The sequence below is a fragment of the Polistes fuscatus genome, unplaced genomic scaffold, assembly GCF_010416935.1.
Source record: "Polistes fuscatus isolate 324 unplaced genomic scaffold, CU_Pfus_HIC Scaffold13, whole genome shotgun sequence".
Classification (NCBI taxonomy): Eukaryota; Metazoa; Arthropoda; class Insecta; order Hymenoptera; family Vespidae; genus Polistes; species Polistes fuscatus.
Genome location: NW_025113031.1, coordinates 4,491,715 through 4,519,500, shown reverse-complemented (window position 1 = coordinate 4,519,500; position 27,786 = coordinate 4,491,715). Strand labels below are relative to the sequence as shown.

The following is a 27,786-nucleotide window of genomic DNA, read 5'->3' as shown; positions in this document are numbered from 1 at the left end:
AGAAATATTACAATTTTTGTATTATTCAATTTTAAAGCTTAAATAACGTTCGGTAAATATTACAGTCATTTCTCTTTTCTTGTTTCCTCTTTAAGATTTTTCACTGCTATCGAATTTTATTAAATTTGAACAATTTTTCTTTTCTCTATAAGTATTTCATAATAATTATTAGATATTATTTTTTTTAGTAACTTGATATTTGTACTTTCCTTTTTTTTTTTGTATATATTTTATGTAAATGTAAAATCACGCGTTTAAATTTAATTTTATTGCAACGGGTAATAGAGATTTTTGGTAGAGTTAAATAAAGGATTCAATTGAAAAGTGCATTTGCAAATTGGACCGCTTATATGTTAGGCTAGGCTATTATATGACTTGATTGTATAATTAATATAGTTTTCTTTTTGTTACAGGTGATCTTCGTTGGATTTAACAACAAACCTTTTTGATTTTCTTCCATTTGAACGGCTTAAATGACTGCTTTTTATAATAATCTATCTATAAATGCATTTCTGAAGGCACACACATATTAGCACTAAATATGCAATAAAATTATTTCAAAGTCCATGATAAATATAACTTTAAATATTTGTGAAGATGTACAAAAGATTTTAAATATATTTGTTAATGAAATGTTTAATCGATTAACATATTTGTTTCAGATCGAAGACTTTATTGAATCTAATGTTGTTGTTTGATTTTTATTATATTTATGACAGGAATCTCAAAAGTATGTGATTCTATTCCACTTGTTTCTATTATATGAGAAAAAAAATGTAGGATATTCGAAAAATTATCGGTAGAAAACTTGATGAAGAAAGGGATGAATGAAAGAATTATGCAACGTAATGTTTTATGTAGCTGCATTTCCAAAATTATAATAACTAGAAAATCTATAAAAGTTCTGAGTTATTCCAACTATTATAAGAATAAAGTCTACAGAGTTTCAAATTTTTTGAACAATTACTTTGACTTGTATAAAAAATTGATCATTTGATATCAAAAACCACGTGTTATTTAGATGGGAAACTTGCATCGGTGTGCAGTAAAGGTTAAAATTTAGATAGTCTTGAAACATGCAGTATATTTTTTTTTTATTTATTTCGAACCGTTAGGAGTCTCTGGGAGCATAAAAATTCAAAAATATCCTAACATATGAATCGATTCTAGTGTGCACGTTATAATTATCTATATACAATTTAAAAATATATTTTTGCAAATAATTGGATAATATTTCTAAAATATATTAATCGATCAATTAAATTATGCCTTTTGTTTCATTTGTAATCTCTATTATAATTTTTATTGAATTATTTAACCGTCTTTCCTAATGTCGTACAATTTTTTGTTTAAAATCAACATAAATAATTAATTGCAATTTTGCAATAATGCTATTGCTATGTGAGAGAGAGAAACTAGCACAAATCCAATTAACCCGTTAGGAAATTTTTGCATATGTATGATTAGATGCTCGCGATGAATAATGAATTATCGTTAATGTATTGTAGAAATAGTTTCCTGTTTGTCAAGAATTTTATTCTCTAGGCGTACATCAAATTATTTTTCTTCATTCCTAAAGTTAAGAGTAAATTCATTTTTCTTTTTCTTTTTACTAACAAAGGTATTTTATCGGCTTATAATATTCAGGTATAATCCACGTTATTCTCAGAAACGAAATGATAACTGCAAAAAGATTTTTTGTTGTTTTGTTTTTTTTTTTGTTTTTATATATGTATTTACACAGTTATTATTATTAGCCGCTTATTATTATACAATTCTATCGAAATTTTCATTCATGAACGCTTTTTACTTATTAATATATAATAATAATTATAGTAATAATAACAGTATAATTAATCAATTAATTAATAATAATAATCATTATTATTATCATAATATCTTCGCGCGTACAACTCATGCTTTCAAATCAGATTCTCACCGCCTTATTTAATTAATTTATTTATTTATTTAATTACTATATATAATTTCTTATTTTTATATATAGATACTTGGTTTTTCTAATTATTCTTTTATTTATTAATTTTTTTCTTCTTCTTTCCTTTCTCAACACTTCACTCTTGAATTTGTCGAAATAACGAAAAAAATCGGAATAAAAAATGATGAAGTTATATGGATCGTAACGTTTGACTCAAAAAATTGTATCGGATGATGATACATGAAACACATAACTATTCTTCAATAATTATATTTAAAGATCTATATAGATCATTAACAATCAATTTAATAATCATATATATATATATATGTATATATATATAAAAAAAAAAAACAAAAATGTGCAGCGTGGGCTGCGACGAGTGGGATAACAAAAAGAAAATGAATGAACAATACAACCATAATAAGGGGGGGAGAGGGGGATGATACCACCTACAACTGTGCGAAAACTTTTCTTTCTTTTTAAAAAGACATTAATAAAAAATACTGTTGTTTGTTTGTCGCGTATTGTAAAAATTAAAGTACAAATTAATATAAAATAAAATAAAACAAAAAGAAAAAAAAAAGAAAAATTATGAATTGTAAAAGGAACATATGAGAAGCATATCCTATAATACAATCCATTTCGATTTTTCTTATGTATACACACACACCCTACACTCACACTCACACACACACATACTTATATGGTATTTCAGAAAACGAAATACATCACATATTGGGAATAAAAAGTTATATTGTGTGATATTAATGGGATGTATTTATGTATGTATATATCTATGTATGTAATGCTATTATGAGATTGCTTGAACACAACAATAACTCTCTCTCTTTTTATCCTGTACCATCATTGTTGTGTACTACCACCACATTTCTGATCACAGAGTTATATTATAATATATATAGATAGGATTTTCTATAACACTTTTTTTTTCTCTGCGATGTTAAAAACTTGAATAACCCACCATTATTTATCATCAAATCATGTGGTTGAAGAATTATAGATTTTATCCTATGATTTATGATTTCATCGGTACAAAATATCATTCATTGGTAGATAGAGATAGATACGAGAAAAATATTGTTGGGAATTAATTGTTTTGATGGAAATGTTAATAATAAAATTAATAAAAAATAAAGAAAAAAAAAAAAGAAAGAAATAGAGAAAGAAAGAAAGAAAGAAAGACAGTGAATAGCAACAACAGTTGTACAACTCAATAATATAATAATCTTGTAATATGATTTCTAATAAACGTAAAAATAATAATAATATATTCCAAGTCGACCAATCACTTCTGATTTTTGCATTGTTTCAATGAAGCTGCCACGTGGTCCGGTTTCTCTCCTCTTGTAAAACGTTCCCACATTAGTGTATACAACATTTCCATACCATTGGCATATGCTCGACAATCGAATAAAGGACTTTCTGAACGTGCCTGCCATACTTTTGCGCGTGTTGCTTTCAAGCTAAAAATATAAATACAATATTATTATTTTTATAATATTTATAAAAAGAAAAATATAAAAATATATATATATATATCTTATTATTTATGATCAAAAGTTCCTAGATAATTTGAAATATTAATTACTATATTTTTCTTTTACATTAATTTTTTTCTCCAATTTTTTTAGAATCTAAAAAATATTGTAATTTATAAAAAGAAACTATATATGTACCCATAATTATGAAAGTGGTCTAAAGTCAAAATTAAAAAAAAAATAAGTTTATTAGTTATTTCACATCACATTATTTTAAACTAAATGAATTCAATGTAATTTTCACGATATTGTTTAAAAATAAACCGTTAGATAGTGTTTGTTATTTCAATATTATATAGAATTGATTTAATGTTCAAATGTAATCCTTTAAATATCTCGAAACAATAAATATATGATTTAAACCACTTTCATAATTATGGACACATATATAAAACTTTTACTTTTTATTCAAATATTTCATTCTACTTTGTTCTCTTCTACGAGTCCTGTAATTTTCTATTTTTGCAAAAAGAATCAATAATTGATGGACTCGTATGAATATGTTTAATCAATTTTAACATAACTTTGTTCAATTGATTTTGAAAATCACCTAGGAACTTTGAAACCTCTTCCTATACGTATATGAATATTGTATATTATATTATGTGCATACTATTCTCGATCGGTTCCCAATCGTATAGCAATTTCTTGATATTCCTGTCTCGTCCTAGCAACTAATTCAGGACAACCAAGTGTGTTCAATTGGCTAGCAGCAACACGAGAAGCCAAAGTTTCTCCGGGTAACGTAACAACTGGTGTACCAGTCCAAAGTACATCCATGCTTGTTGTGTGTCCATTGCATAAAGGTGTATCTAAGCAGACGTCGGCTAATTGACCACGTCTAACGTGTTCCTCTTTAGCAGCAACATTACTGAATAGTATCCTACCAGGTGCAAGACCTAGTTGTTGTGCTGTAGCTTGAAGATTGGGTTCGCCAACAGCTGGGAATCTTAAAAGCCAGAGTACCGAATTTGGCACGTTCTTTAGGATCTATAATTTAAAATAAAAATAATAATTATATACCATATCATTTTTATATTAATTATAAAAATTAATTAACTCTTTACGACCAAATTTTTTTGGGGGATTATACTGTTTTGTGAATGTACAAAATATGTCAGTCATAAAAAGTTTGTTGAGTTCCCATTTGTTTGATCTTGAAACTTTCTACTAAATTAATAACACTATATTATTTATTGTAAATACTATTATAGTATTATAAGTATAGCTTTTAGTTTTAATATTTAAAAAAATATATATATAATTTCAAGGTTATATGACGTCATAGAGAGTTAATTAATTATCCTGTTTTTTTTATGGTGTTGATACTCACGTGTGCCCACATGTGAAGTGTAAGAGGATCGATCTTATACAATTGATTAAAATTACAATAAACAACAGCGTCTTCGGGTAAACCGTATTGTTGTCTCGTCGTAATAACAATATTCTGAGGCACTTCCTCTCCCGTAGCAGTTTTATTATTAACTTGATTCGTAGCCATACCGTTCTGTACTACAACACCATTGACAGACATTTGGCATTGGCCAGAAGCAATCATTGTTTCGATCGGTGTAGTTGTTGGTAATTCGGCAACTTTCAATGAAATTTCGACCGGTTGATTTTTCGAATCTGGCACTACAACCTCGCGTATTTCCTTTATCAATGTATTTTCAATCATCGGTGATAAATCGGTAGCGTTTATAACAGCAACGTTATCGGCTACTTTGCCTTTGGGATTTAGTTTGTCCGTTAATATGAGACGTTCTTTAAGATGTGGGAACATTTGTCTGTAAAATAAGAAAAAACATTAATTATATTATTTTATATTCAATTATTAATTATTAACACTTTATCGACCACTAGCCTATTTATCGGCTTTTCGATTGCCAACGTTTATCGACCGCTAGCCTATTAATCGGATTTTAACTATCGACGGTTTTCGTATAGTTGGAAAATTAGCTGGTACTTAGTGAGTGGCAGCCTCAACTATGAGCGGTCAATAAAATGTTAAAATCACTTTCATACATAGATTATAAAAATTGTTAAATCAAAATAATGGAGAGGGGGGATTTGATAATAACTTACTTGTGATCTCCAATGAAGTATGTGTGTGGCATGTAAGCAAGTTTTTCGCTGTATTGACTAGCAAGTTCTAGGGGAGAGGTAACTTCATCAGTGATTAAATAATCCATAAAGCTGGCACCGGAAGTACCAGGATAACCAAGCCACATAACTTGAATTGGTGCCGGTCTTAATGCAAAAATCTCGTTTCTAGCACCTTTCGTGTAACCATTCATGTTAACGAGTATATGAATACCATCGGCATATATACGATCAGCTGCCTTTCCATTGCACGGTGTTTGAGATAGATCAACAAAGTGTTCGGATTCTCTGGCGATTTTAGCACGGAAAGTTGTACCGTCGTCCGAACTCAAAGCATAACAAAAAACTTCAACGAGTTCACGATTGTGGAGGCCAGGAATTGATTGCATTAGATGACTCGTTGGATGATTTCCAAAATCGGAGGACACGTAACCAATTTTTAAACGACCATTTGATATTTCTCGTGGATATTTAAATGGTTGTTTATGAAGAACGTGAATCTGTAATAATAATTTTACAAATAATTCAAATCAATAAGATATATTATGTAAGAAGAAGATGTATGTGGGTGGGTTTGTGTGTGTATAGATAAATTGGAACACTTAAATATTTCTATTATTGATGTTCATGAGAGGAAAACAGAAACTAGGGAACAAAAGTCTATAGGTTTTAAGACCCAAGCCTTATATAATTCATTGATAATTTATTAATTACGAAATAAATATAATACTATACCTTTTCAATGCAGAGATTAGCATGCCTAGCAGCAATAGCTTTTCGAAAATCATGAGACAATGGGTAAAGCATTGAATGATGAGGATGTACGCTAGGTAATCTGTTCTTGTCAAGTTGTTCGGCAACTATAGATACTAGTTTTTTCATCCTAGCCTCGTAATCGGTCCAATCGCATACAATTTGAAGACAATGAGCCAAGTTACAATAAGCGTCAGGAAAATCTGGTTTCAGTTTCAATGCAGTCCTGTAAGACTGAATGGCTTCAGGAATATTTCCGGAATCCTTGTGAATAGAAGCCAAGTTGGAATGAGCATCGGCAAAAGCAGGATTGATTTGTATGGCTCTTGTATAACATTGAAGAGCCCCTTGGATATCTTGCATCTCTTTAAGGGTATTACCCATATTCGAATAAGCATCTGCAAATGTTGGCTGTATGCGTATCGCTTCCTTGTAATGCATTAAAGCTTCATTTAACTTTCCTTGTTGCTGCAAAACTGATGCAAGGTTGCTATGAGCGGCTGCAAACTCTGGAAATACTTCGAGAGCTTTCAAATAAAGTCGTGTTGCTTCTTCTATGTATCCTTGCTCGCGTTTTATGTTGGCCTATATATATATATATATACACACACAGTGTAATAAAACAAAAAGTAATTAATAACAAATATAAATTATATATTACCGATATTAAATAAACAAGAAAGTTTAAGTCATAAATAATTACACAAATTTAAGAACAGTACAAACTTTCTTGATTACTTTAATATAATAACATTAATTTATCTGTCCATTGCTAACGACATATGTATTTTGCAAGTCCAAAATCAAATACCTTAGACCTTTATTTATAGTTTAAATATTAAAAAAGTTTCTCAACAAAATTATTGATCATTCATATTTATATTCTTCTTTATCAAACCTCCCTCCCCTCATCTCATATGTATATCTTTTAAAATCCTAAATAACTTTGGACCCATTTTCATATATTTTTTTATTACCAAGGACAACGTATTCAAATTCGAAATATGAAGAATACTAACCAAATTATTGAGAGAATCGGCGTGAGTTGGGCAAAGTCGGAGGGCGGTATTGTAACATTCTTCTGCTTCGACCACTTGCCCCTTCTCCTTAAGAGCGTTCGCCAAATTGCAATAGGCATCTGGAAAGTTTGGCTGTAGCTCAATGGCACGACGATAAGTGTCAATCGCAAGATCAATGAGACTGCAATCAATAAATAAATTGTCTTAATGTTCAAAATCATCAACTCGTTAATATTGTTCTTTTTATTCTTTCGCAAAATAAAGTTATTATATAATTAATAAATCAATTATTGATTTATTACGAAATATTATTACAGTTTTTAAATATCGTAATTATTATTAAAACTATCAAACAATGTGAATACAATAATATAAACCAGTTTTATAAAGAATCAATTATAAAAGTAACTTAACACTAGATTTACCACCAGACCAATCAAAATAACTGATCTTGCAATTTCATATTGATATCATAATTTTTGTAACTACACTAAAGAATCAGTTTTATGAACTTTATATTATCTTATATAACATGTTACATTGGTAACAAATATATTTCTTGCTATTGCTATTTTTATCTCACTAATTGTAAGCACATTTTTTAAAGACTAGTCATTTTTACTGGTTTTAACTGGTAAATCTAGTGTTAAATAAAAATCAAAATTCATATATTTTATACAAAATGGACAAATATGCATACCCTTGTTCATAATAAACGCAGGCCAAGTTTCCATGTACGACTGCATTATTCGGACTGAGATTCAACGCACGTAAATAGGCAGCGACAGCTCTGGAAAAAAGAGAAGACAAAAATATTGAAGGAGAACACTTTTTTTTAACAATCGTATGAGAATAAAATATTGTAACCTCGAATAATAAATCCAACTTACCATCCTTAAAAAAAAAAAAATTATAAGAAATGTAAAAAAAGGTAAATTAAAATAAAAAGCTTTTTCATAATAACGAAAAAGAAATCACTAATCTAATTCGCAGGAGAAAATAATTTCTAAGGAAGAGAACACACACGAGATTAGAAAACACGTGTGGTCAAACCTAAAACGAGACTACTAAACCTAAACATCCTTAATATAATATCTTCTTCTATATAATAATAACAATAATAAGAAGAAGAAGACAAAAAAATAGAAGATTTAATATATATAAAAATAAATAAACCTTTTGACCCAATATTTAATCCACGAAGTACATCCAGTAACTTGATTATTAGAGTGTGATAAAGTTCTTTCTAATCTCCTTACAGGAAAAAATGATGGAATCGAAGTAGAAGGCGATATCACCGTGTAAACTACAACGCACTGGCAGTCCATTCCTTTTCCATGATGACGTACGACAAGGAACGTAGTTGCTAAGAGAATGCTTCACATCCTTCTGAAAACCTTCGTCTCATCTCTTCTCTTCTCTTCTCTTCTCTTAGCAAAGAATACGTATATGTGTACGTGTATGTGTATGTATGTCGTGGTTAGGCGGGTATATGTGGACGCGTGCGCATACACACGTATATGTAGAATGTATATATATAGGTGTATGTGTGTGTATGTATGTATACTTGTATGCTGTGTATATATCTGTGTATATATCTGTGTATATATCTGTGTATATATCTGTGTATATATCTGTGTATATATTTGAGTATGTATTTGTTAGTAGTGAGTATGTGTTTTTTTTTCAAGCTCACGCAGACTCATTGAAGTAAACCGTGTTTTTGGCAAATAGTATATACAGTGGGCTTGGAAACAAGGTGAGGGAAGGAAGGAAAGAAGGAAGAAAGGAATGAAGGAAAAGTAGAGTAAAGCAGAGAACAGAGGATAGAAGAGAGTACAGTAGAAGACTAGAGAGCAGAACTGTAGCGAAGGGTGTATCTTGGGGGCGGAGCAAATTCTCTCGGAATCGATAGCTGCCCTCGAGGATTCTCTATCCCTGTGCGTAACTTCGAGGGTAGCTTTACCAAGGTTTAATACACGCGCACGTATCAAGTAATATTACACTACGTAAATTATTAATATATATATTTGTGTGTGTGTGTGGAAATGTATGTTGTGTTGAGTATCGTCCGATTTAGTTATAGATATATAGATATACTTTATACATGTAAAGTTTTATTTATACGTATGTATGTATATAGGGGGAGAAAAAAAGTTTCGTATGTTACATTATTCAATAACAAGCTATTATATTATGGTGTTGTTGTTGTTTTTGTCCCTTATATGTAAAGATGATATCGATAAAAATGTATATATATACTTTGATATAATATTTAGTATTATTATTATTATTATTATTATTATTATTATTATTATTATTATTATTATTTAAAAATTCAAATTGAAAGAAATTGTTTATTAGAGTAATTTTCAATTATAATCATTTTAATATGCAAGTTAATTTTTATTTTAATTTTAAAAAAGAAATGATCTTTTAGATATTTCGTAGTTTGATTTATTTATTATATTTAATTCGATTGAAAATTATAAATAATATTCTTTTATATATGTATATATATATATATATATATATATTCATTTTTATTATTGATTATATTTTTTTGGTATGAATTACATATACATGTGTTTTGTGTATGACAAATTAGAAGAAAAAATATCCTGAATATTCCTCGGGACAATGAACTTACAACAAGGCTATCACGTAATATCGATCGATCTTCACGTATTTACACGACGAGTCATGCGCTCTTCTGCTTTCGGACTTCCAAATAGTGCAAAACAAGAAAATTTATCTTCTATTTCAACTCCTCTCCAACCCCCAACCCCCCCCCCACCTTCCTAAACTTTTATTCCCTCGATATTGCTTTTCCTTTGTTCTTTATTGGATTTGATTTTCTTCGAAAATTTTTCCATCGTAAAGAAATATCGAACACAAAAAGAGAGTATAAAAAGCTTAACTTACTGGGTTTAAAGAGAAAAAAAAAAAAAAAAAGAATAAAGGGGATAAAACATTGTATGGCTCCTTACTCCCTTTTGACGTCATAAATCACATCAAAGGAATAACTACGGTAACCAAATTTAATTTAGCACGAACTTTAAATTCATCGCTTATGGGATTAAAGCGATGACAGATCAAATCGTGCATAAATATATATATATAAAATAATACTATAAAAATACTTTTCTAGAGGAGATTAGAAAACCTGAAACGACGCGAGTACGGAATTCACTATAATCCAACTCTAGTCGTCCAGCTAAACACACATTTCTCTCTCTTACCGTAAAAAACTTTCCTTTTCAAGCTTGCGAGAATTAAATCGAAAATTCTAATACCTTGAAAGCCATGGTAACATGAATAAAATATGAGAGAAGAAAAAAGAAAACGAACCTAGACACCAATAAAAATAACTTCAACACTATAATCCTATCCGTACGAGGAATACACCAGTAATAAAACTAACCAGAAAAACCCTATGATTACGAATTGAAAATAATTTTGATAATTAATCGTATTATCTTAGAATCATAAAAATCATAAAAATAGGGAATAATAAATTTGGTTCTTACCTGTCAAATATGCGTGCCTCCTTGAGTACATTTCCTAAATTGATGTAAGCATCCAAAAAGTTAGGATCCAATGCAACAGCCTTTTCAAAATGATGAATGGCCAACCATATTTCTCCTTGTGCATTGAAAACGCAACCGAGGTTGCTCCATGCGACTGCGAAATCTGGTCTTGTCTCGATCGCCTTCAGATAGCATGCCTAAAGATAAACCGACGAAGAAAGGAAAGATCAAAATTAATTTGAATTTTTGTTTGTTCGTGCTTACTCGAATGTGACGCGCGCCGCGCGCATTGCCCGACCTCCCATCGCCGCGCTGCAGCTTATTGGTTGACCTTCCTTGAAAGAAAGCTTTTGTTGTTGTTGTTCTTGAAGTAACTTTTTCTATGGATTTTTATTGCCCCTGTATTTTTTTGTTAATCTCTTTATCTCTCTTTATTTATCTCTCTCTCTCTCTCTTTTTCTCTTTAAGTTTTTTTTTTTAGAAATGTCAGATGACATTTCATATAATAATCATTTAATTATTTTCTATTTTTATTTCTCTCTTTTTCTCTCTCTATTTTCTTTTTTATTTTGAACTTTTTAAAAAGGTTACGCGAATTTCAATAGCCAGTAATTATTAAATTCAAAAGTTCAAAGATTTTTTCTTCTAACCAATATGGCGGAGAATACCAATATGGCGGAGAATACCAATATGGCCGATTTTTACTAGGAATATAAATAAATTTATAGAGAGAGTTATTTCTAAATTTCATTATTTATATTAAAAATATATCACCAATACGTGTTGAAATAACGTATTGAAGTTTCACAAAGAATTTGAACTATTATATTTTCTTCAATTTTGAATAAATTTCTAAATGATTATTAAGCATGAATTAGAGAGAAAAAGAGAGAAAGAGAGAGAGAGAGGAAGAGAGGGAGAGAGAGAGAGTGAGAGAGAGAGAAAGAGAGACATATTACACAGACGCAAATTTTCACTAGATATCAAAGTAACAACATATTGCAGTATTGATACTGGTGAAGGAAACTGATATGAATTAGTTAGGAAATTAGGTTAACGGAAACGCGCTAAGAGTGTCGTCGTTGATGGCGAAAGACGCTATTTTAAATCTCGTGTTTGACGATTCTCCGAAATGCGTCCGGTGGAACACGTCGAACACGTTTAAAACGCCGTTCGCCATTATACTTTTCTCCTTTATCGGATTTCCATTCACACTCCGCATTTGAACATTCGCCGAAAAATTCTAAAAATATATCATCTATTAGTCATTCATACTTGTGCTGCCAAAATTCGAATCCTCGAGAGAGAAAAGAAATGATATATGTATATATATATATTTATATATATATATATATATACATATAAATATATATATATATGTATCATGTTTTTTAAGAACACAATAATAACAAAGAAACTTTAAGTGTCCTTATTTTATACTCCTTTTCTCCTCGAACGAAAACGAAGAAGACAATAATGACGACACTCTTAAGGGTTTTTTCAAAAAATCGCGCGTGCCGAGAGGCGGGCTGCATTTCATTTTTAAAAAACAGTGTAATCCGTACCTAAACAATAAGTAAAAGGGCATTTACAGTCGGCCGATCCCTCGAGGATATGGTGAGTTCTCTGAAGTGGATATATATAATATGTACGTTGGTAGTGTGTGTGTATACAATAATAATTTGAACAAATTCTGATCAATTTTCTTAACATATAAGTAATACAAAATAACGTACTAATATTAAACAACTGATTAACTCCTTGCATATTTGTAAGAAAATCAAAACTTTCAAAAAATAATAAGAAAAAAAGAAAAATATATTAATGAATAAAAAAAAAAAGATAAGAATATGATCAATATTGGGGATTTGTATTTTTCGAGGAATAAAATGGTCAAGGTCAAAAGTTACGGTATACATTTGTAATAAATAGGAAATAAATGAGGAGGTAGAGATCGGCCTTGGGAATTACTTTACCTGCAGAGTACCCTTCGGTAGGTTGATGGTAGGTACGGCTCGCAAGCTCTCATATTAAACTTAGACACCGAGAGACAGTGTGTTACTGAATAACCAAATTCAGATTCACCCTTTGACGAAGGAACTGGTGGAAACTGACCAATCACATAGCTCCGACTTCCCATCCTAGAGTCGATCATCCCATCCACAACAATAAGACAGCTGCGTTAATGTCTCTTCACTTGATACTCTTCGCCTCAATTTTTGTCTTTTTTTTTTATTTAATCTTTTTTATACGTATATTATATATATATATATATATATATATTTTTTTTTTTTCTATTAAAGATATTTTTATAAACGTGTCCATGCTTCACTAAGCACGTCAATCTACTATTTTAATATAAATATGTATATATATATACACATATATGATACGTATATGTATATATATATATATATTATTATTATTTTTTTGAAATAAAACCCTCCATAAAAATCAACAAAATATTAAATGATGTAATTTAATTAATGACATTGTGAAAATAAATCAAATAAAAGTTAAGGAAAACTGAGATAGATATATATATATATATATACATATATACATTTACGTCAGTGTACAATGAACTGTCCAGGCAGCTGAACAAGCTAAGCGAGATATCAACGAGCTAACAAACGAGATCTTAGGAATGGTAGACTAATTCTCTAACGGAAAGCTTTCCTCGTTGTCCAAATAGTTTTTAAATCCGATTAATCGTGTATCTATGCGTCGATATCTCTTAACCAAAAACGAAAAGAGAAATAAGAATGAAATATATATTAATACTTTCTCTCTGTCTTTCTTTCTCTCTCTCTTTCTTTCTTTCTTTCTTTCATTCATTCTATACGTATGTATTTAAGTTTTCTGTAAAAAGTGAAAAGAGATTAAGTTATCTGTAAAAAAAAAAGGTACGGATACATACACAATTATATCGGCTTTCGCTGCGCCGCGCTGCAAAACATAGATTACCTGACCGATTACGCTATCATACTCTTTTGAACAATTAAAAATAACTCGCAAAAGTCAGCTGACTTTTGCGAGTTTATTTGGCAAAATTTTTCTTTGCGTACTACTCCCTTTTTTTTTTCTATATTAATTTTTGTTCGCAAATGTTTATTTGAATTATTTGAAAAGAAATACAAAAATGGAAGATTTATAATTTTATTCACATAAGTATGCAACCAAATAGTCAGGTAATCCCGCGCTCACATTATTGTACACACTAAAAATTCTACTGATCTCGTTGAGTAGTGGGAACAGGATTGCATATGCCCACAGGTGTGTACAACCTGTATGCCTATAGTAAAAAAATATTCTGAGGAAGATACGTTTTGAGTAGAAAAGTCAACTTAATTATTAAATTCGCGCGCTAGCAGAACTTATCAATTTATTTTTATTGTAATATATTTATATAGAGAGAACAAAATGTTTTATTAATTATGTATCATATTTCTTTTGGTTAAAATCCAGGATATGCGATTGGAACTTATTACAATTTCAGATAAGTTCTGCTATAAATACATAATTTTGCTGTAACGCTATTTGACAAGGAAATATTTCAATCAACATTAAATAAAAGCGTTACTGCAAAATACGCAATGCCAAAGTTGGATCCCTTTAGATGTTTGCTTTATATTTTTAGGATTAAAAACACATTTTGCAAAACACATTCGATGTTGTTTATAGTATTAACTTTTATAACTATATTTTTTTTCTCATATCATATTAATTTTCATCTACAAATTGCAACATCGAATGCGTTACAAATATCGTAGGATACCTACTTGTGGAGGAAAAAAAATTTTGCACGCGATCTGACATTAAATATATTGCATAATAAATGTTATTGAAATTTTGATAAACAATTAAAATGCCAGATCACCGCGCATCGCGCGTCATAAAATTGCATGACAAAGAAAAGAAAGCTTTCCGCACTGAAACGCGAAAAAGATTTCGCTCTAACGCATTCCAAAGAATCACATTTTTTATGCTCGTGCACATGTAAACGATACACACTTGAATATCTTCTCCGAGATACCATTGAAATTGGTCACGATGAATTATCGTTGAATATACATTTTTATACATCGATACCAATGCGTACGAATACATGTGCAAAACATTATTTTATTTCTAATACAATTATGGTTGATAAACCTACCTTGGCTTCATCAAGTCTTGCTAATGCTTTCAAAAGATTACCGAGATCACTCCTCACACAATAAAGATCCTGCAACAGAATGAAACATAAAACATAGAAGATAAAGGATGTCCCAATTTTGTCTATACTTAAATATACATAAAAAAAAAAATAACTTTGTATATTAAATATTATAAAATGTTAAGTATTCTCTTACAGGGTTGTATTGCAGAGCAGTAATATATGCTTGTACAGCTTGCTCCATGTCTCCTGCCGCAACTAAAGCTGCTGCTAAGTTGATATATCCATCGATGAAATCAGGTTTAAGTCTGACGGCGTGTCGATAATTTTCCAAGGCTTCTGGAAGTTGTCCACGTTCTTTGAAAACATTTCCTAAATTGCTATAAGCTTCTGCCAACAATGGATTTTGTTTAATTGCCAAGCTACTATAATGCGCAGACCTGTAATAGATATAAAAAGAAATAATGAAATATATAATATCTAAGCATAAATAAATAGGCTTTCTAATGAGTCATAATTAAAACGATACTTACTTTTCCAATCGTCTGCACTGAAAGTGGATCGAAGAAAGCAGCAACAATACTCCTGTGTTGTTAGTTTCTTGTCGCCAAAGTTGCATGCAATGTCTTTCTGCATTTTCATAATCACCGGCTTGATACTCCCTGTGTGCGAGCTCCAATAACCCTAAGGTCATAATGAATATAATTATTAATAAAAATTATTTATATATATATATAAATAAAACAAAAAAGGTTTAATTTTTAAGAATGAGCAACAGATGTATATATCAGTTATAAGTATATTTTTTTGTAAAGCTCCAGACCCCATGCGGCGTAGGTTTAATTAAACGAATGAAAAATATTTGAATTGCAAAGATGGCGCCACAGGTCTATCGATTTTCTTCACACATATACAAAAAGCCCACGTTTCTAAAAAAACGTATTTACACATACATTCATCATACTTGCACCTAAACTTAAATTTAATTTAATTAATTAAAAAAATCTAGTAAAAAAGAAAAAAAAATAATAATAATAATGAAAAATACGAACAATATGAATCAACGGCAACACTGATCGTTTGATTATCAGCCAATGAGATCAATTCTTTTCCCTGAGAATCTTGCGACACAACGAGAAGATTTTGTCCATTCTGCCAATCGGTAATATCTTCGGAAATCTCGGCGGTGGTCCCGTTCAAAACGTTCGAACCAATGCACGACGGCCCGGTTTCCTTTTTCTCGGCAACACGAACGACACTCATTTTCGAGCTTTCACGCGTAAAAAGAAAGCAGCAGCAGCAGCACACTTCTTTCTCGCCGATACGGCAATTGCGTCCCGCGCGTAAAAATTAAAAAAGAAAAATGAAAAAGAAAAGAAAAGAAAGAAAGAAAAAAAAGAAGAAAAACGTTGAGCGGCGTAGTGATACCGAAAAAGACAAAAAAAAATCCAAGAAACAAGAAAAAACGATTTCTTTTCTTTATTATTGTAATTTTCGAGCGTACGTAAAAGCTCGAAAACAAACAAAATAACGCGAAAGAAATTTTCGCACAACGAGAGAGAGAGAGAGACACACGAAGGAAATATTATTACTACGTATTTAGTAAAACAAGAAATTCACGGTTTTTTTTTTCTTATTCCCCTTTCTTTTGTACATATATCGGGGTAACACACGACGCGACGATGATGATCATAAAGTAAACTCGTTGCTTCTGTATTGCTGAAAGCGTTCGACGAACGGAGGCCCGTGACTCTACCCCGTCGAGGTAGGTTATCCCCTCCCCCAAGCGAAACGAACGAACGAACAGTCGATTGGTCGATATAGCAGAGGGGAACCAAGAGAGGGGGACGAATGGATACAACATGGCGGATGAAACGCACTGCTCGAAAGAGCACCCGATGGTAAAATAAGGGGGGAAGGGGGCATGCAGTGACGTATATATGTTGTTAAGTACCCTACCGAATTTTTTGGTTAATATTAGATATATATTTATATAAATAAAAGAAGAAAAAGAAATAAGTTCTTTTTTCCCTTTCAAATGCAGATATTAAATGTAATAAGAATTAAATTAATTATAGGACAATTGTTTCTCTCACCCATAGGTTGTTCTGTATTTACTATTTCCATAAAACACATGTTAGTCGGTTGAAGCCACATTACGTTGTATGGTGCTTTCTAATCTACGACTATTACTGTAAATGTGTTTCTCTTTTGGAACTTATATTAGAACTAACTCGTTGTTATTCTCGAAAAATGTTTTTGTTAATAGATAATATATATGTCATATTAATATTATCTCTCCCCCATCCCCCTCCCCCAATTATGTTGACTATACTATTTATATAAACTTTAATGTGACCTTTAAGAGTAGAAAATGAAAACAATCTACGGATTCTTTCCTATTTCATGATTAGTCTTAAATTTTCGTCTATACAAGATTTATTTAATAATAAGAAATTAATTTGTGTGTAATGCATTTGTCGTCCTAACGACTTGTAATATCCTATAGGTTAGAATCTACTCGATAAACAACGACGTGTCATTGAAACTAATGATGGCTATATAATTAATAAAAATATTCAATTAAAATAAATCAATTAAAATATATATGTAGATAAAATAGATATACTAAAATTAAAATGATACATATAACTGATTCTAATATACATACTGTTTTACAATATAATAATCTATCTTAACCTCATAATCATAGTATATATTAAAAATGAATAAATTAATTACTCGTAACATATTTAAAACAAAATACAATATATATTTTGAAAAGAAAATAGATTAACACAATCTGAAAAATAATATTAATCGAAGATATAATAAAGTAAAGTTATAATTTAGATGGGTAAAAAAGAGATACGGGGGCCCTAAAAGTAATTCATACGGCACTGATTAAAGCCAGGATATTACCAACACACACACACAAAGAAAGGTAAGCACGTTTGTGTTACGCTCGAGGCAGCAGGCAGATGGAAATGGTGGTAGCCAGTGGAATATTCCATCGGTGCTTTTGACGAGGAGGACAGGGGGTAAAGGAGGAATGTAGGGAGGGGGTGAAGAGAGGTTGTGGTTCGAAAGAGGAAAAGAGAAAGAGAAAGAGAGGGAAGAAGAAGGACTGCGTATGCTGTGAACGAATAAGAGACAAAAGAGAAAAAAGAAAGAGAAAGAGAGAATCGAATATAAGGAACAAGAGGGTTAGAAGCAGCAAGATGTGAAAAATAAAATGTGCAAGAGCCACTCGATGAGAAAACCCGTTACATTGGCCTTTTCTCAATGGGAGATAAAAAAGAAAAGAAAAGAAAAGGAAAAAAATGTGAACGTCAGATTTGAAGCATGCAACTATTTAGATTTGTATATCAGATAATTTATTTCATTATTAGAGTAATATCGATTATTAAGCAAACATTGTTGAATATATAGAATAAAAATTTACACGCAAGTAACGATTCTCTCTTTATTATTCATAAACCAATATGGAAGTTGGCTTAAAGTAGTAACGTTCGATATTATTTTCATTTTTTAACCAGTAATTTAAGGATCTTTTTATTACATGACGTAGCATTGAAAAAGTATCTCGTAACGCGATGATATAAGAATTAATAATAAACTCGTGTTAATTGTGAGGAAAAATATATATACTATTTAGAAATGAATATATATTTATAAATTCTATACTTATGAATATTTCCGTTTCGAGATCGAAGGAATTCGTGGGTTAGATAAGCAACAAATTTTTGTTCGTAGTATGATAATACATATACTTAATATACCCAATCACTGCGAGATCGAATCATATATATATATCGAAAATAAATACTGGTTTAAATAAATAAATACTTACCCACAGTAGAGAGTTGTTGTATTTCATTCATTTTAAGTATAACGCTGGTACCCGCCATTTGTTGTTGATGAGTTTGCTGTTGCTGTTGTTGTTGTTGTTGTTGCTGCTGTTGTTGCTGCTGCTGCTGTTGTTGTTGCTGCTGCGGTTGTTGCTGCGCTTGCATGATGGCCAGCATGAAGACGCGAAGTTGATAAGTAGAGAGCAAAGAAACAGATGACGATCTCGATCGTGATATATATTGATCGGAATATATAAATGATATATATCTATCTATATATATATATATTTGCGATAATATCCAATCGAATAATTGTTTTGAACGTTCAATCAAATGAATAGATTTAATTAGAATCGTTTAGAGTTACGCGATTATATCACACGAATTGAAATGAATTTTGATTAACGTGTATCCTTGTATGATGAGCTTTCCGTGCTATCCGCCATGATGGATCTCGTGTCTCTCACCAGCAGCAGCAATGGATTCGGTTCCGTGATCGAGCCTACGAATAGGAGAAAGAGAGGAAAGGAAAGATAGAGAAAAAGACAGGAGAGAGGGACAGAGAGAGGAAGTGGGAAATATGGTTCGAAAGTTACGGACTAAATTCGAACGCGAGCACACTCTCTAAAACACGACAATTCCCCCCCTTGTACTGCGAATCTTATCTCCTAAAACATTTTCCTCCCGTTTTCAAATCGAATTTAATTCCTTCTCGTATATTCCAACAACAACGTTCGATGCGTTCTATTTATCTGATTTCTCACTTGCGCAGTAAAGAACACAATATTACGGACCGAATAGAAAGCCAATCGATGCAACGATGCACGGTCTCTGTCTTCGAGAATCCTACTAGAGTAGTCACTACGCGGGAAAATTTGAATTTCAGATTGAACGCGTTATAGGAATCTTTTCTTTTTTTGATCTTCTTATATACTTTCTTTTTTGTATTTGTTTTATATATTTTATTATTTATACGAATTAAATCATCTGTTAGATTTAATTTGTGTGTACAGTTGTCGTGTATATTATAACTAATTCGAAGTATATTTTTCTAATCGTATTTAATTTGATCACTTTAAAATTATTTCATTTCAAGAGGTCACTTCAAGGTCAATCATATTTAAAAATAAAAAATACGATTTGTATCAGTAACGACGAAAAGTCAGACGTGTAAAAAAAAAAGAGAACAAATTACTTTTGCTCGTTTTCGGTGCAGTAAAGAAATTGAGTTATAAAAAGTTTATTTCTTTTTTTAAAAATTTCTTTCGAAACGATTTCTAACATCGTAATTATCTTATCGATATGATATTAAATATAACTCAAAATTAATATATATATATATATATATATATATATATATATATTTTCAGAAATATAAAAGATTTGTAGAGAAAAATAAATAAAAAATATACAAAAGAAAAAAAAAATATACAAAATAATTCGTTCAATGTTCGTGCGCAAGCGTCCATTGTACTTAAAGTCAATTGCTACGGAAGCGCTTTAGCGGCAAAAAAATGAATTAAAGTCAATGTCATTTCCCACTCCAGTGTCGCAATGCGGATTACGAGTTCTTTTCCTATCTTGTGAAGCTTGTCCCCCCAGAAGATCTATGGTCGTGTGTTCAGTTTTGACCTTCCTTCATTTCCTTTTCGAGTACATAATGGCCAACACGAAGGAACGTACCTTTATCATGATTAAACCCGACGGAGTCCAACGTGGACTCGTTGGGAAAATCATTCAACGTTTCGAGGAAAAGGGCTTCAAATTAGTTGCCCTTAACATGGTCTGGGTAAGTTTAATTGCATTTGTGTGATGCATTTAATTATATCGAAAGCGCAGACTCCGTTATATCACGTCCTCCACGTGGACACCGGCTATTTTACAATTAACTTTTCCATCATTTTGATTGATCTTTTGGAAATCATTAAAAATAAATAATAAAAAAAAATAAAATAAAATCAAAATCAAAAAAATTAAAAGCCAAGTTGTTGGTCTCTACCCTTGTCCAATGTCATTGTTCTCAATTGCATGCATGAAGTAACAATACGTGTCAATACTTGCCAACTTTTGATATATCTTATTCTATTCAAATATATCATTTGACATAAGTTAGATAATTGTTCATATTTTTTTCTTTTTCTTTCCTTTTATAACAGCCTACCGAAGAACTATTACAAAAGCATTATGCTGATTTATCCGCCAAACCATTCTTCCCTGGTCTTGTTAAATATATGAGTTCTGGACCAGTTGTACCTATGGTAAAAATAATTGATTCAATTTATTAATAATATAGTATATATTATTCATATAATATTTACATTTTCTGATAAATATTACTTTTTAAGGTATGGGAAGGTTTAAATGCCGTCAAAACTGGACGAGTTATGCTCGGAGAAACAGATCCAAAGAATTCTGCGCCAGGCACTATTCGCGGTGACTTTTGTCTTCAGGTCGGTCGCAATATAATTCACGGTTCTGATTCGGTTGAATCTGCGGAAAAAGAAATCAAATTGTGGTTCGGAGAGAAGGAAAAGTCCAGCCTAACGGATTGGTCATCGTGGGCTGAAAAATGGATTTATGAATAAACAGCCAGAAGGTAATAATATTTTCAAAAAGGGAATACACTTTTTTTCTGAATTAATATATATATATATATATTTAATTAATATAGCACGTTTGAACGCTCTTTGAAATGATTACTATACTCATAACTGTGTGTCGTAATAAGAAAACAATTGTATATAATAATTGGAACGGTCTTTGCGCAAGACACCCAATAAAAATAATAATCTTGCATGGGCATTGATATAAAAGTACGTTAAGAGCTTTTCTGCGTAGTCATTTTTGTTGATTCTTTTCAAAATACATACGTACATATGTTTATGTATTTATTTTGTTTCCCCCGTTCTATCATAGGTAACATTTATTACACACTGCCGTTATTAAACAAACAAACAAATTGTATCCTGCAATTCTATAAAGAATCTTCCAAGCCAGAACGAGAAAAAGGAATCCTTCTTCTATCAATTATACGAGTACTTTTGATAGCACGAAAGAGACTCGTATGCAATAATTATTTGATGGTTTATAAATCATGCGTTTAATCATTGTTAATCAATGGATAATAGAGGAATTTGTATTTTTAAAAATACAAATTTAGCTACGGAAAATAATTTTATATATCGACAATACTCTTTTATATGTTTATATATGTATAATATGTATATACATATATAAATGTATGTGTATTTATCGTATCGAAATAATAAAGAAGATTATATACAAACGGAAAGAATCATTTTAACATTTCTTGTAGAAATTGTGCGCTTAAAAAAAATATTAAACAAATTATTTCTGTTATTTTTTGGTTTTCTTTTTTTTTTTATTATCGATATAACAAAATTTTATTTTTAATCGTTCAAACAATATTATAAAATCTCAAATGCAATTTGGTTTTATACATTAATAAGTAAAAAAAAAGGAAAATGTATTATTCATTTATATATGAAATTCTATTAATGGGAAATCCTATTGAAAACTATTCTTTACAAATGACAACTATTGATTTTCCTATTCGTAATGATTATATTTCAATTGTTTTTTCTAGATAAGATATTTTTCTTACGTGTGGTCCGTTCGAAGACACGGCGTTCTTCATAATTAATAAAGAAAAAAAAAAATATATAAACGTGTTTCGTTATATTTAGCTTGAATTATTTTTCCTTCAAGTCAACAACAACAACGTATTCAAATGCATTATTTAATAATCGATGAAGAGAAAAAAAATCAAAATACGTTTTCGATTAAAAGAAAAAAAAAAAAAATACTAGATATGTTAATAAACAAAAGAATGAAGGTAAAGTAGTATGCCATGCATTTGTGTGTATTATTATTGGTAAGGTGAATCAATTAGAAGATTCTCCGAGGAAAACTCCACACGATGGACAATAATGTTTCTTCACTAAACAAGTGTCCATACAATAAGGGATGCATACGCAGGGCCAGCATCTGAAATATGAAAAATAAAAGAAAAGAAATAAATATCGTAGAATTATTTTTCTAATATAAAATATATTATTTTAACGAGTGTAATATAATAATTATAATAAGATTGAAATAATTTTACCCGACAAGGCATAGTAACAGAGCGAATAAATGCGTCTTTGTATTGGATTCTGTGTCAATACGAGTTGATATATTTTGTCTACAATGTGGACACGTCATTACTCTTGGTTCTGACCCATAAGCCTCACTTGTCACAATTATCACATCTATAATTAAAAATAATATAATTAATTTTTATAATTATTTATATGTACTTTTTATATTAAATATTTAAAAAAGAAAAAGAACAAAAAAATTACGTACTTTGTTGGGGTGGTAGTGGCGATGGTCCACCTGCGTAAGGTGGGGGTGGTGATGAACCACCTGGTGGAATAAAACCAGGTTGTGGTGGTCCACTTTTTTCCATGTCGATTTATTTTTTGTATCGATCAATATCTGCAAGAAGAAAAAAAAAACGAAATTAGAAATGTCAGATAGATCTAATTGAACTTTGTTCGCGACAAGATTGTGTGCGTGTGATTTTTTTTTTTTTATTTTATTTCCACGATTTTTCATATCGATTTACACGAATGAGTGATATATAATAACGATATTGATTGTACGGTACTTAAGAAAAATAATAAACGTAATTCAATATAGTTTGTAGCAATATTGCAACGTTGATTGTAAATAATTCTGTAACGTTTTATTTTATATATCGCATTTTTTTAACGATCAAATTTTTATCCAGGATCCAAGCATCTCGAATGTCTCTTGCAAAATCATTTTTTAATATATCACGTATGCGTCCATTCATCCTTGGAAAATAAGGAAATTAAATGTCCATTACACGATGATTAATCAATAATTGCATTTATTACTCTTTTCATTTTCTTTTTCTTTTTTTTGTAAATTACTTTAATCATTTAAAATGACGTATGTATTACGTATAAAAGAAAAATAATAATAATAATAATATTTTTCTGTTGAGAAAAAGAGAAAAAAAAAAGAAAAGAATTGAATAGAAAAAAATATTCTCGAACTAATCTTGAAATTTTTTGTCTTCTTTTATCTCTAGCCTTTTTAATAATAATCGTGAGTTATACAACGATGATAAGTGATAAGATAAACAGCTTGTATACCATCATTGTCATCATTGTCATCATTGTCATTATCAATTTATCATCTTTATCTTCGATCGATTTTTCGCCATGATGAAAAATTAATAATTCTCTAAACGGCCACCAGAGGCGCAACGGTATTAACAAATAATAGAATAAAATTTCTAAAAAATATATCGATCGTGTATCAAATATTTGATTAATGAAATATTTACTATGATATATTTTTAACGTTCTATTCGTAATATCTCATCATTTTGATTTTCTTCTAAAATCTATGATTGATCCAGAATTGTGAAAAAAACTTAACAAAAAAAAAAACGATCCGTTTGTCGGCAAACGGGCACAACAACAACCAATAATAAATAAATAAATAATTAATAAAAGTCCCGCGCAAATTTAGATCGTGGAAAATTGATTTTTTTGTTTTGTAGTATAATAATATTAAAGTACATTTCACACATCGTGACTCATTTTTACATTAGTGTATATTTACCGTTGATAAAAACCTCGAGTTCGCGTGTACTTATCACGAATATCGTATTAACTTTTTTCATTGTATTTAGCAGTTAGAATATACATCCTCGAGTTTTCGTGTATGTATCTAGTATCACATATCAATATTATTAAAACGATAATATCATCGGCCTGCGGCCTTCGGGTTTTTCATTCGATCGATCGAGATATTCACATGAAAGGTATAACGAGCGAAAGAAAATATTTTGTACGATTTTTGAAAGTTTTTTGAGTCTCCTAGTTTGTTATAAAAATTAATACGATTTTGTATTAAATATTATTTCTAATTCGTTTTATTCACACAAACAAACAAAATATATATATTTTCGTTTATTTATATTAATAAATAAATATTTATAATTAATCGTTATCGTAAACGTAAAATTGTTACGACATGATAAAAAAGAATAAGTGAAATTTAAAACAAAAATAAAAAAGGAAGTAAACGTGTATAAGAAAAAATTAGAAATTATCAAGGATTGTAAATGATAAATCAATCGTTCGCTATAATTCCTTCCATTTCTCAATTTCAATCAAAATTGATTATTATATTTCGTTCGTTCAGAGAACACTAATGCATTATCTTCGAATGACGTTCGTTTGATATAATCATATGATTGTTTAATCGGAATCGAATAAATTCTTTTCCAATGTATTTTTACGAAATAATATATATGAGTCATAACCAAAGAGGAAAAAACTTATCGATAACGCACCTTTTCCTTATCGTTCGATGAATCTCGACTAATTTCACAGTCATTTCAAATTGCAAATGAATTATACATTATAACATATATATATTAATATAAATATATATAAAACTATACGTAATATATTACACAATACATAATATGTACATATATATTATTACATATTACACAATTATATTTTAATTATGTAATATTGAACCAATGAAATGTAAAACAAATGATATTGAAATTTTTGTGTGTATACGTTTTTCCAAGGAAAATGTTTCGGTTCGGCTATGATCGGATCTAATGTTCGTGAAAATTCGTATTATTTATAAATGGTTACGTGCATAAATACCTGTTGTACTTGATACCGATGTGAATATTTGGCAATATACTCTAACTTTACTTCTTTATTATAGATCTTATATCGAATTATTTAAAAAATAAATTTTATTATTATTATATATATATAATTATTGAAACTTGTAATAGTATAATTGAGAAGTATACTGATTATTACGGTGTCACTATTAGTTACTTCGAAAAATTGTCGACCGAAACATCGATACTCCGTCACCTCCTAGTGTTAACTGAACTTGTACGTGATCATCTCACGGATATGTACCGAATGAAACAGGTCCGTAGTAGTGTAGTTAATGAGAGAGAGGGAGAGAGAGAGAGAATGAGTTTCTACGAAACGTCACTGATACGCCAAGAAGTTCTAAAAACATTTTCTTTATCGAAACACGCGCGAATATCGATTCAAGATCTTTTTATACCTGTTTATTTAAACTTACGCACGTGTGCGTGTTTTTCGCGCGTGCGCACGCACCCACATATATACACACATATACACATTTTAATAATAAATATTAATTTTTTTGTTTGTTATTTTTTAAATATTTCTTTGTACCATTTTGTAGAAAAAAAAGTACCACCCTGTATATATCTGACTGTATAGATTTCGTAATTCTTTTAATTGAATTTTATCGTCGCTAAAATTAATTGTTATTTCATAATTAAAAATTATTAAATATTAATTAGAAGTTGCGTGTGCAATTACTATAGTATAATTATATAACACAATACTTTGGTATTGCATATTTTAGTAAATGTATATGAATAATTAAATACTTGGAAGATTTGATGACGTTTCTGTGATGCTTCCGCTTTGATAACAATTTTTCTTTTTCTTTTTTTTTTAGATAAATTAATAGTATTAAGTGATAATTTTCTTTACTATCTATATTATATGTTTTTTTAATTTATATACTCAACAGGGTTTTGTAATCTTTCTAAGATTCGAATGATATTCAAAGAAATTTTGTAAATAATTTCTTATAAATAATATAACGAGATAAATAACACATGATATATATTTTTATGCTAACAATAGAACATGCGTTGCAAAGTTATTTCTTTTTAAGCGATTGTAATATTAAATTAAAATTTTTATCACGATTCATTCGCGTAGCGATATTACGTGACATAATTGTATTTTAATTTAAAAATAGAACGAAAAAAGAATAATTTTATCTATATATATCTATATATATATACACATGACTTTTAATTGGCAAGTATCATAAATATATCTTTTACAAAATGTTTTTATCTTATTTCCTTTTTTCGATATTAATCCCACGCACTTAAAAAAAAACACTCCTCCAATTATTCTTCTTAGGAAAATATTTTTAGAAAGAACCAAAATGCAATTATTTTACAAATATTTCTATTATAATGAGATGCGTGCGAATAATAAAATAATAATTTATATTATAAAACGTAATTTTTTTTTTGTTATAATATTTTAATACAAATTATATCATTTTTCAACATAAAGTAAGTAAACTTAATTTAAGGAATTAATTAATCGAATTATTTGACTCGCCATTTGTGTTCTTATTTCTTTCATTTAAAAAAAAATAGAGAATAATGAAAAATATTAGAATAAAAATTAATTTACATGCAGAGTGGGGTCTGAAAGAATTTCTAAACAATTATACAAACAAAACAGATGGATTAGAATTTTTTCGAAACTTTATAGAAACTAATTTTGAATAAAACAATTAAATTCCAAAGAAATTAATGAGCAATGGAATAATCAATTGTTTCAAGTATTTAAATATTTTTTTATTGTGGGGATTATCATTGGAAGGTTTGGCTTGAAGGAGTATGATCTCATCTTTTATTTTCCTCTTTTTTTTCTTTTTATTGAAAAAAATTCGCATCAAGCACATTTTTACGTGTATTTATGGTACGTTTTTACTATTACAAAATTCGAGATACAACTGTTGTAACACGTCGGTAATCATTATTACATTTGTTTTTGTTCTTTTTCTTTCGTTAATTGTACTACAAAAACCGAATACTCTTAGTATTCTAATATATATATACGAATCGTTAAATGTAAAAAAACAAAAAGAGAGTATTTCTGGTTTGTCGTAGGATTATTACATTAATGTTTCACTAATTTTATATGATTTTACGATGATATACA

General features: G+C 29.6%; 3 protein-coding genes across 6 annotated transcripts; 1 reads left to right on the top strand and 2 right to left on the bottom strand.

The window, feature by feature from the left end:
* Positions 1-1,865: 1,865 nt before the first annotated feature.
* Positions 1,866-19,731, bottom strand: LOC122513716 (UDP-N-acetylglucosamine--peptide N-acetylglucosaminyltransferase 110 kDa subunit). Of its 2 annotated transcripts, none has more exons than XM_043630160.1 (12): positions 18,916-19,731; positions 15,596-15,746; positions 15,259-15,502; positions 15,063-15,131; positions 10,904-11,100; positions 8,074-8,163; positions 7,374-7,554; positions 6,337-6,939; positions 5,584-6,101; positions 4,832-5,285; positions 4,112-4,488; positions 1,866-3,423 (listed from the first exon to the last, which is right to left on the bottom strand). In XM_043630160.1, the coding sequence occupies exons 1-12, from the start codon at positions 19,088-19,090 to the stop codon at positions 3,246-3,248; spliced, it is 3,237 nt and encodes a 1,078-aa protein (XP_043486095.1). In that variant the 5' UTR covers positions 19,091-19,731; the 3' UTR covers positions 1,866-3,245. The 2 variants fall into 2 exon arrangements, with proteins under 2 accessions (XP_043486095.1, XP_043486094.1); XM_043630159.1 differs by lacking the exon at positions 18,916-19,731 and adding an exon at positions 16,115-16,844.
* A 740-nt stretch (positions 19,732-20,471) lies between these two features.
* LOC122513757 (nucleoside diphosphate kinase) lies at positions 20,472-22,644 on the top strand. Of its 3 annotated transcripts, none has more exons than XM_043630228.1 (4): positions 20,472-20,702; positions 21,070-21,171; positions 21,259-21,509; positions 22,521-22,644. In XM_043630228.1, exons 1-3 carry the CDS (start codon positions 20,523-20,525, stop codon positions 21,496-21,498), a joined length of 522 nt encoding a protein of 173 aa, XP_043486163.1. In that variant the 5' UTR covers positions 20,472-20,522; the 3' UTR covers positions 21,499-21,509; positions 22,521-22,644. The 3 variants fall into 3 exon arrangements, with proteins under 3 accessions (XP_043486163.1, XP_043486164.1, XP_043486162.1); XM_043630229.1 differs by lacking the exon at positions 22,521-22,644 and adding an exon at positions 21,585-21,796; XM_043630227.1 differs by lacking the exon at positions 22,521-22,644 and adding an exon at positions 21,830-21,964 and having other exon boundaries at positions 20,473-20,702.
* Positions 22,645-22,764: 120 nt separating this feature from the next.
* Positions 22,765-26,293, bottom strand: LOC122513756 (lipopolysaccharide-induced tumor necrosis factor-alpha factor homolog). The gene is made up of 4 exons (XM_043630225.1): positions 25,642-26,293; positions 23,282-23,413; positions 23,040-23,184; positions 22,765-22,921 (listed from the first exon to the last, which is right to left on the bottom strand). The coding sequence occupies exons 2-4, from the start codon at positions 23,382-23,384 to the stop codon at positions 22,819-22,821; spliced, it is 351 nt and encodes a 116-aa protein (XP_043486160.1). The 5' UTR covers positions 23,385-23,413; positions 25,642-26,293; the 3' UTR covers positions 22,765-22,818.
* Between the last annotated feature and the right edge of the window lie 1,493 nt (positions 26,294-27,786).